A 10,267-nucleotide genomic window follows, 5' to 3' on the forward strand; every position below is an offset into this window, starting at 1 on the left:
TCAGGGCCATGGCTGACGCTGGGTCCTTGAGGCCAAACTGGGTCTGGGGTCCTGGCCCAGCAGTGCCCTTTCATAGGGCTCCCACGGGCTGATCATGCTTATGTGGGTGTGCACACCAGTGTGGATTCCTGGGCTTGGTGTGGCCCCCAGCAGGCATGCCAGCCCCATCTCCCTCTGGCTTCACCTGCAGGCCACTGCTTCAAGGTGGGCCTTTCGTTGTGGGCTCCTGCCCTGGGCTGAGCCCACTCCCCTCTGGCCCCCACCAAGCTGCTGGCCCGTTGTCCACCATCCCGGGCTGACCCCCCAGAGGGGCTCCTGGACACCACCCCACAGGCCTCAGGGCACAGGCTCCACGGGACAGGGAAACTGTAAGCCAGCAGTCTCTGGATCTGTGCCAACCTGCTCCTTGAAGTGTCCTTCCTGCAGCTGGTGAGGCCGTGGTGCTGTCACATATCTCGTGGTAAGTGGCTCTGTGGCGCGGCTGGTGGCAGAGTACAGAGTTGTGTGTGAACTGTGTTCCTGCCCAGTGGGCAGGGCCCTGTGACAGCTGGGGCATCTCAGCCTTCACACACTGCGCTTCCTGGGCACTGTGAGTGGCGTGAGGTACATTTACCTTTTAAACCCCTGGGCCCTGGTGGGGCATTTCCCTCCCTCTCTTGCTGAGCACCTGCCCTGCGTCTGGGGTTGTCGGGGGCGCCCATGTCTGAGGAGGTCTGGGGCTGGGCGGCTGCCCTGACATCATCCCCACAGCCTGCAGCCATGCAGCAGCCACACTGGAACCCCAGACTCCCCCTCCCAGCCTGGCTGTGGGGTGTCACTGGGGGGCTAGGCTGCCCTGTGTCTGCCCCTCCTCCCACTAGCCCCGAGGACCCTGACTAGACCCCTGCCCTATAGCAGAGGCAGGAGGATGGGGGTGATTGGGGACCCCTGGGCACCCAGGAAGCAGAGATGGGATGAGAGTTCCTCCAAGGGGAGCCAGGTGCCGGTCTGTCTCCCAGAGTCGGGCTTCATCCTGGCCTCCCACCACGGAGGCGGCAGAGGGGCCACCCTCAGAGACCACCTGTCCTCCTTTAACCCCCAACCATGGCAGGCCTCAGGCTTTTCATGTCCCCAGGTCACCCGCAGCTCAGTCGTACCCCCCAGGCCCCTGCCTGGGCCTCAGTGCACCTGCTGCCCCGTCTCTGCTCTGGAAAGGGGCTCAGCAGTCAGCCCAGATACTCCCACCCCCCACCCCCCAACTGCCTTCCTGCCTCAAGGGGACTTAGTGTTTGTTCCCTGCTGCCCCCAGGGCCAGCGTGCAGCAGGTGCTTGCTAAGTGGTGACTGATACATTCCGTAAATACCCAGCCCTGCCTTCTTCCTACACTGGGCTAGTGAGCTGTACCCTTGTGCGTGATGTGTGCATGGGTGCACATGAGTGAGTGGGCTTGTGTGTGTGGCTCCGTGTGCATGTGCTGTGTGCTAGTGTGTGTGCACGGGTGTGCTTGTGTGCAGAGCAGCAGGAGATTCAGCCCTGTCCTCCTGTGGGCCTTGTCCAGGTCAGGGTTGTGAGCGTGGCAGGCAAGCCCAGGAGCTGGCCAGTGGGCGTTGCTGACCACCTGGCCGCAGAAGAGGCCTGCTGTGGACACACTCAGGCCAGGCCGGACCACAGCCGACTCCATGGCGCCGCACCCTCAGGCCGTGGCAGGCAGGCGTGGCAAGGCTAAGCTGCCTGGGGGCCTGGGCTCCAGAGGCCCGTTGGTGCTTGTTTGTGGCAGTGACAGGCCAGGAGAGAGCGGGCTGGGAAGGAGGGGTGGTTCCCGGTGGGATTGCGTGGGGTCACTGTGAGGGTGGGGCCAGCCGGCCTGGAATTGGGGGTCTGGGGGGCACAGAGGCCCAGCGAAGGCTCTCCGTACTGGATTCAGCTCACTCCTGAGTTCTTGGGGACCGGCACAAACCATTGAAGATGCCAGCAAGTATGGCCTGAACCCCAAGCTTTGGGGAAGGAGGGAAGGGGTGCTGGCCCAGGGAGCCACCAGAGCCTCAGCCTGTCTCGGGGGGCCCGTGGCCTGGGCCTGGCTGCCTCTGTGTGACACCTGTCACAGCTCCTCGCTGCGATGCAGTGTGCGGGCTCGATGGGGCCACACTGGCCCCTCCATCCCTGAGGTTCGGACCTGTCGCCAGGCTGCTGTGAGGGGTGTGGAGTCTAGGAGGGAGGCGGGCGGACTCTAGCCCAGAGGGAGGCCCCCGTTGCTGCCTCTCCCTGCTGCCTGCTCTGGGGAGTCCACTGCCCACCTGGTCACCCTTGAGAGGCAGGTGGGGGTGCCATCCCAGCTTAAAGGGGAGAAACAGGCTCTGAGGGGCAGCAACTTGCCATACGTCTCCAGGGACCCTGCTCCAGGCCCTGCAGCTGTGGACCAGTGGGGAAACTGAGGCCAGGGGGGGGTGAGTGGAGGAGGAGCGAGGGGTCACCAGGGACTCAGGGGACAGAGCCACAGGGCCCCGAGGCAGTAGGAGCAGTCTCTGCCTCCCTGCCCGGGTGCTGACCTTACTTAGAGAAGTCGGGGGACTCAGACGTGGGCCATGGGGGCTGCGACCCCCTAAGCCCCACAGAGCCCACTGCCAGGACCCTCCTGGGCCCCTGCTCTTTCTGCCAGTGTCTGTTGCCCCCGGGGCACCTCTCGGTGACAGTCTTAGTGAGGACCTTCTGGGCAAGGACACCGAGGCAGGTGGGAGCGAGGCCCTGGGGGCAGTCCCCGGACACACGTCACACAGACAGGGCCGGCACTCCCGCGGCCGCAGCCTCAGGTGTGCGTGCCTAGCCCCCTCCCCACTGGGGGCCTCAGCCCTGGCGCACAGCTCCTCCGCAGACCCTTCCTGCCAGGGTCCACACCCAGTGGCTGGCACTCAAGTCAGCTTTTTATTGAAGGATAAACATAAATAAAAATATCTTGGCCTCTGAGAGAAAGGGAGCATCGGAGAGCTATTTACAAGTTTGCACCGGGGAATGGGGGGTGGGCTGGGGCTCAGAGGAGGGGGAGCAGGGCCATCAGCGCCAGGAGGACTGCGTGGGCCGCCAGGCAGGGCGCAGAGCTCCCACTGAGGGGCTGCTGGCCCCAGGGGTCCCGCCTCTGGCCACCCGACCTGGCCTGGAACTGCAGCTCCGGGATGACCCTGTGGATCCAGTTGTGGTGGGCAGTGACCCGAATGTAGACCCCTGGGCGGTTCCGGCGGGCGCAGCCCTCGCCCCAGCTGATCACCCCAGCCTGCAGCCATGACTGGCCCACGAGGCACACCAGTGGGCCCCCCGAGTCGCCCTGTGGGGAAAGCAGAGGCACCGTCAGAGCCCAGCGATGGAGGAGCTGCCGTGCAGGCCGCACCTGTCTTCCCCTCATGCCCAGGACCCCCCCACCGGCCCCATGTGCCCATTTCTCTAGCATCCCCAGACCACCTGCCCCGATGCCCCTGAGGGGTGATTTGAAAATGCAGTTTCCTGGGCCCCACCGCAGACCCACTGACCGGCCCCCTGGTAGGATCCAGGGTCTGCTTTCCCGGCTCAGTGCACAGCTCCGGCCTGGGCCGTGAGCCCACCCACTCACTGGGGCCTCGTGCCCGTCTGCGCCTCAGCCTCTGGCCACCCCGCGCCACCCAGCCCCTACCTTGCAGGCATCCTTCTTGCCCTCGGCGAAGCCGGCGCACAGCATGTCAGCCTTGATGGTTTTCGGCTGGAAGCCGGACTCGCTGTCTTTGCCGTAGAGCAGGTTGCACTTGGGCGTGTCGATGATGGGCACAGAGAGCTTCTGCAGGGTCCGCGGGTTGGGCAGGCGGTCTGGGCAGCCATGAGACAGCTGGCGGCTCGGCAGTCTTACAAGGACCCCGTGGCCCTGGGTTCTGAGAGCCCCGTCTCTGTCCCCCACTGCCCTGCTTGGGTTAGGCCTGTGGCTCAGGCCTTTGCGGGACAGGATCCCTGCGCCCCTCCTCCTGCTCTGCCGGCTGGGCTCTCCCGTCCACCCCTCTGCGCCTCCTGGCTCCCTCCTGAGTCCGCCGCCCCTCTACCCCACACGCTCCGCCCGCTGAGTAGAGCTGATGTGTACCAGGGTCAGCAGACCGGCCCTCAAGCTGCCGGGACCTGCTCTAGGCATGCCCCCCATTCTCTCCTGGCCCTGCCCCCTTACCTTGCTCACTGGGGCTGCCCCAGCCTGTGACCCAGCAGTTCATGCCCGTCTCAAAGATGACCGAGGGGTCAGGCACGCACACAGGGAGGATGTAGTTGGTGAACTTCACGGGCGCCTCCAGCTCCACCAGGGCCACGTCGGCACTGGAGGCCACGCCCTGGTACAGGGGGTTGCTCTCCACCCGCTTCACCCGGGCATACACAGCATGCGGCCCCGGCCTCTCCAGCTGCCTCACCCCGAGCAGGACCCGGTACAGGGATGTTGCAGAGGAGCTGATGGGGAGGAGCAGAGAGCCGGCGTGAGGCGGTCCCGGGCTTCAGGGGACCGTCGGGTTCAGTGAGAAGGAAACGGAGTTGGGGTTGCTTGTCCGCCCGACCTTCCCCTCCTGGCCCTGTCTCTCTACACTTGATCTTCAGAAGTGATCGCCAGATGGCAAGGTGAGGTGGTAAAGGGTGCAGAAGCTGAGGCAGCTTCGATTCCCAGCTCCGGCCCTGGCCAGCCCAGTGACCTCAGGACAGCCACCCAGCAAGTTCTCTGTGACTCACTTTCCTCATCTGTAAAGCGGGGATGGGGGTGGTCCCTACCTGAAGGGTTTGCTGTGAGGGTGGAAGGAGATGGCCAGCCACGGGGCTGCGGCTGAGGGTCGGCCCCGCCCGTGAGCTTTGGGCAAGCGCCCTGCTCCCTGCGCCCCACTTCTGAATTTCAGATGTGAGGTTTTAAAAGAATTGCAAGAGCTTTGGCAAGTCAAGAGCTGAGATGTTTGGGAAGTCCTGACGGTCTGGGCCAGGCACAGGACGGCACAGGTGACCCCAGGCTGAGGCGGGGCGGGGGGACACTCTGCTGTAACCAGAGACCATGCTGCGAAGGGGCGTCCTGGACCGAGGTGTTGGGGGGGCCTGCCAGCACGCCCCAGGCCCGGCAAGGTGCCTCCCCGGCAAGACGGGCCCTGGAGTGGACCCTCCCGTCTGGGCTTCGGGAAGGAGCGGTTGCAGCTGGAAGGTGGCCCCGTGGTGGCCCTGACGGGCCCTCTGGCTGGGCCGGCTGGTCGGGACCCCCAGACCTCCAAGGGGTGGGTGGTCCGGCTGAGCGCCCCCGCCCCCGGGGCTCAGCGCTGTCCACGGTGCTGGAACCTGGCAGGCGTCAGGCTCTGTCTGCCGGGTCTGTCCCAAGCGGGGAGGGGCCCAGGCGGCACGGCCTGGGTGGGAAGGACTCGGGGCTTGGCCGACTCACTTGGAAAAGCAGTGCGCCGCGCTGAGGACCCACCGCTCCGTGATCAGGCTGCCGCCACAGATGTGGCTCCCGTTGTGCTGGATGCTGACCTGCCACGGCCATTCGCCCTCCAAGGCATCCTGCCCGCCCACCATCCGGCTCAGCATCCTTGGGCGCCCGCAGACTGGGGGACACGGCAGGCGGTGCTCAGTGAGGTCGGCCCTGTGCCGTCTGATCCCCAGCCCTAACCCCACGCTCCGGCTTCCACTTCCTGTCCCTGACCTGCTTGGGGACCTCAGACAGGTTGGAGGCCTGTGCCTCACCGTGTCCCCAGAGGCCTTGTGCCCACCTGTAAAACGGTGACACATATAAAGGTCTTAACCCAGGGCCTGACAAACAGGACTCCTGGGAGGACAGGGGCCATTGGGAGAGTCCCACGTGGGGTGGGTGGCCCCGAGTGGGCCTGTCACAGTTACACCTGCCCCTCTCCAAGCTTCATGCCTCAGTGGCCCCCTTGCTGTGTCTGCACCACGTACCAGACCCCAAGCCACTGCGTCGCCTCACTTTGGGGTCCCTGTGCCCTGCCTACTCATCCCACGTGTGTGAGCCTCTTGCAGCTCTCAAACCTACTCCTGCCCCCAGCCCAAGGGCTGTGATGCTTACCACTTGATGCCTCGTCCCCCTGAGCCCCTGGAAGTGAGGAAAAAAGGAGGTGATTGGCCAGCCTCACTGAAAGCCAGTCTGCTCCCCACAACCACTGCTGGTCAGGGCAGCCCCTCCTGCCTCATGCCCTCTTCCTGAGGACTCACAGTGGTCTAGGGGCCTGGCAGGACAGGCCTGTGGGCCAGAGCTCACCTGCAAGAGGGCACAAACCCCTTGCCACATGAGGAGCCAGTGGGAGACGCCAGCGAGGGGCCCCGTCACGGCTCCCTCTCCCGCCTGGGAGCTGCCCCTGCATTTCAGAGGCCTGGGGCCTTCCCACAGCCTGCTCCAGAGTGGGCAGGTCTCCTTCCACCACCAGCCCACCCAGTCCACCTCCAATCCCCAGGCTGCAGCCCAGCCCACAGGTCTCTCAGGTCCCCAGACAGCAGCCCCCACGGGTCAGGCTTCCCAAGACTCCAGGCTGCCAGGAACTGACCCCACCGCCAGGCATTCTAACATCTCTGCAGCTGGAGCCCAAGATCCCGGTGAGGGACAGGCAGGGGGTGGGGTGGGCAGCGCTGGGGTTCCCCCCCAGGACTCTGGACAAGGCACAGGACCTGCTCAGTCTGCTCACCAGCTTTGGGACCCCAGCCGGAATGACAGTCCCCAGCCAGGGCAGCAGTGCTCCGGGGACACCTGCCTACTGAGAGCCTGCCCAGCTGCTCGGAGCTGCTTGGAGCTGGGGTGGGGGCCCAGGGCAGCCCCTCCCCGCAACAGCCCTCGCATTTTCCCTCCCCCAACCCCTTTTGGGGCCTGAGCATGGAGCATCAGCTGTTGTCCAAGTTCATCCTTTGACCAGAAGGGGTGGCCAGTCTCTTGTAGGTGAGGGGCCATGGGGGCCTCGGGGCCAGGAGGCTGTTGAGCGGAGCTCTGCATCTCTGGGGTGCCTGAGGACCCTGGGATTTTCACGGGATCACCCTCCTGCCAGGCTCCCAGTCTGAGGGGGCGCCCCCCAGTGCTGAGGGTGGAGTTGGCCAATGGAACAGTGGGGGGCTGTGCATAGGGCAAGAGGAGGGGCTGGGCCCTGGGGCTAAGAACCCCGAGCAGAACTGGCCGCTCCTCAGAGTGGGGGTGCCAAGCTGAAGTGTGGGGTCCGGGGTGGTGTCAGCCCAGGCCACAGTGTTCACTCACTGATTTGTGAACAGGGAGGCCTGTTCCTTGCACCCCTCACCTTAGTACGATGCAACTTAACTGGACGGACAGCACTGACCTGCTGCTCCCCGAAGGCCCGATGGTGCTGCCTGCCCAGGGTGCCTGACTTGCCCCGGCCTCACCAGCCCTAATGTACCTGCAGGTTCCTTCTCGCCCTACAGGAACTTTCCAGAGCCTCATCCTGCTTCTCCCCACAGCCATGCCCCCTTCCTGTGCATGCAGATGGACCCGTGGTCCACCCCAGGATCAAGTGGGCGACCAGTGGATGCCCTCCCTCCCCCCTCCCTCCCCCCACCCTCCGCCACCGCCAAGGCTTTGCAGGCCTCCTTACCCCCCACCCCAGCCTGATGTGCCTGCTGCTCATTCAGGCAGGGCCTCCTGGCCTGAGCGTTACTCCTCCCCATCTAAAACAAACCCAAATCTATGGGTCCTAATCCTTATCAAAGCCTAACTGGAATGCTGCCTCCTCCAGGAAGCCCTCCTTGTTCTCACTGTTCGTCTGGGAAGCCTGGTCCCCTCTCCTGAGCTCTCCAGCCTCCCACCCGCCCTGTCCACCTCACCCTGGAGGTAGTCATGTCATCTCATGTCGTCTATGGGCCCAGGGGCTCAGTCCAGGCAGAGCCCACATCCAGGGGGCCTGAGCCCAGGGATTGAGAGAGGGACAGAAGGAGGGCAGCTGTGGGGCAGGGCTGACCAGGAAGGGGTGACGTGAAGACCTGGGCTCTGCAGAGTGGGGTCCTACTGGGAGCTGGGGGAGCCGGCAGGGGTGTCAGGCCCGTCATCTGGGCGCATGATGGGGGCTTGGCTGGTGGGTCGGGCAAGGCCTAAGGCTCCAGGAGGGAACAGCCCAAGGGCCCGGGGCTGGGGGGGAGGGGAGATGGCCTTGAGAGGTCCAGGTCTCTGGCCACAGCTGTTTGTGAGCCGATGCAGGCAGCCACATCCACTTTGGCAATGACCTTGATTACTCAACCCGTGGGGAGTAACCTTGGCCCTCACCCCCAGCCAAGACGGGCGCCCCCCCCCCCCAGGGAACACCAGTCCTTGTGCCAGGGAGCCAGCGGTGGGAGGGCCAGCAGTGAGGCCTGGGGAGACCCCAGGGGGATGGCGCCTGCCCACCGAGGGGCCGCCCTAGTACGCCCTGACCCCTGGTGGGAAACCTGGAGCCCAGGTGGAGGTGTAGCCCGGGGTGACCTGGCCAATCCCTGGGAGGTGACTTGAGGACAGGGAAGTGAGATGGTGGCCAGGCTGGCCGGGCTAGCCCAGGAATGTGGGAGGGTTTCCCCGGCAGAGAGCAGCCCACCCCATGGGGAGGCACCTGGCAGGTGGGGCCTCCTGGCTGGCACCCTGACCCCCAGCTGGCAGAGGGCCCATCCCTCCCCATCCCCGACTCTGGTGGAATCAGGAGCCTACACCCCCAGCGCCCTGCTGAGCCCCTACCAGCCTCCAGGGCTCCCAAGCTCGTGGTAGCTCAGTCACCCCTCCATGGGCCCAGCTACTGGCCTCCAGGGGTTTGGAGCCCAGTGGCCCCAAGTTTGAGACCCTGCACCCACTTGGCCCTGTGTCTTCATCTGGGACATGTGGGTGGGCAGAGATGAGAAGCACAAGCCCAGAGCTTGGCCCACAAGGGGCTGAAATGACAGGTAGGAGAAGCCCCTGGCCTGTCACTGCCTGAGGGACCCTCTTGGGCCTGCACCCACACCCCCATCCTGCGTTCTCCACTTCGCCCAGGTGGCAGATCTGGAACTTCTGTGTGCCCGGGAGGCTGCCCGGGAGGCTCGACCACTGGGCTGGGAGGGGAGGCATGTGCTGCAGCTCCAGGCCTGGCCAGGGGGTGGGGGGCTTAGCTGGAGCTCCAGGCAGGGCAGGGGAAACCCTTTGGGGAGGCAGGGGACCCACTTCCTGCAACTCACCAAACCGCAGCAGCAGGAGCAGGGCCAGGGCCGGCAGCCGCCTCATGGTCTCAGCCTGACTGAGGCGCTGGGCAGGGGGGCATCAGAGCCAGGACGTCCGAGAGCAGCGCGTGGTGCAGAGCTCCATGAAGTGGGGTTTTATGCTGGAGGTGAGTGTCCGCTTGGCTATGCCACTAGACCTGTCGGCCCGGCCTGTCCAGGTCTTCTCGGCAGGAAGGAGGTGCCCCAGAACCCCAGCTCCTCCATGACCCGGCCCTGAACCTGACGGGCCAGACCCCTAACCCTGACACACTGGGGTCTTGGGGCCAGCGTCCACCTGCCCCATCTGGGTGCTTGCGGCCTGGGGTTCGGCCCTCCGCTGTGTGCACAGGCAGCCCCCAGCTGCCCCCAGGTCCCCCGACTGCAGCCTGCCCTGCCGGGAGACCCTCCCCGCTCTGGTCATTCATTCTTTCATCCACCGTATTTACTGAGCACTGACTCTGTGCCGGGCGTCAGGGAACGAAACAAACAGGCCTGGGCCTTACACGGCTGGGGGCGCGGGCACGGAGCAGCCCAGGTCACCGGTGCCCACGGAGCCCGGCAGGAGACACTGTGGGACACGGGGTCCCCAGCCCCGGCGCTCCTCACCGGCGCCCCTCCCAGAGCTGGTCCCGGAAGCCCCGACCCAAAAGCGACGGGTGCCAGGCGGCCCCGACCCCGCGCCCTCCTCCCCGGGCCGCGGGCGGGGCCTCCGGGAACCCGCGGCCGGGGCGGCCGGGCGGGCGGGGCGGAAGCGGCTCGGAAGGAAATTATTTGGGGCACGGGGCTGACGTCAGAGCCGCGGGCGCGGGGGCGGCGGCCTGGGTCCCCCTCCCTCACCCCCCCGCGCTCGGGGCCGGCGGGCGGGCTACGCCCCCTTCCCGCGCCGCTCCTCCTGCAGCGGCGCGCCGGGCGCGGGGGGCACGTCCGCTGCCCGCGGGCCCGGCGCTGCGGCGCGCGGAGGCGACCGGAACCCCTCCGCTCACGCTGGGCAGCACCGGCCAGACATGATTTAGAAACAATGGCTTCTAAGCTGGGCAAAGTGTTTCGAAACGGAAACCAAGTCGGCTGATAGGCGTACTGAGAAATGCTGAGCGTTATTTGCATTAAATAAATGCAAATC

General features: G+C 65.7%; 1 protein-coding gene across 2 annotated transcripts; it reads right to left on the reverse strand.

Annotated features, from left to right (window-relative positions):
• Positions 1–2,875: 2,875 nt before the first annotated feature.
• On the reverse strand, positions 2,876–9,903 carry PRSS27 (serine protease 27). Of its 2 annotated transcripts, XM_036920589.2 has the most exons (6): positions 9,127–9,891; positions 6,026–6,052; positions 5,384–5,546; positions 4,154–4,425; positions 3,638–3,807; positions 2,876–3,295 (listed from the first exon to the last, which is right to left on the reverse strand). In XM_036920589.2, the coding sequence occupies exons 1-6, from the start codon at positions 9,170–9,172 to the stop codon at positions 3,005–3,007; spliced, it is 969 nt and encodes a 322-aa protein (XP_036776484.1). In that variant the 5' UTR covers positions 9,173–9,891; the 3' UTR covers positions 2,876–3,004. The 2 variants fall into 2 exon arrangements, with proteins under 2 accessions (XP_036776484.1, XP_036776485.2); XM_036920590.2 differs by lacking the exon at positions 3,638–3,807 and having other exon boundaries at positions 9,127–9,903.
• Between the last annotated feature and the right edge of the window lie 364 nt (positions 9,904–10,267).

The sequence above is a fragment of the Manis pentadactyla genome, chromosome 10 (assembly GCF_030020395.1).
Source record: "Manis pentadactyla isolate mManPen7 chromosome 10, mManPen7.hap1, whole genome shotgun sequence".
Taxonomy (NCBI): Eukaryota; Metazoa; Chordata; class Mammalia; order Pholidota; family Manidae; genus Manis; species Manis pentadactyla.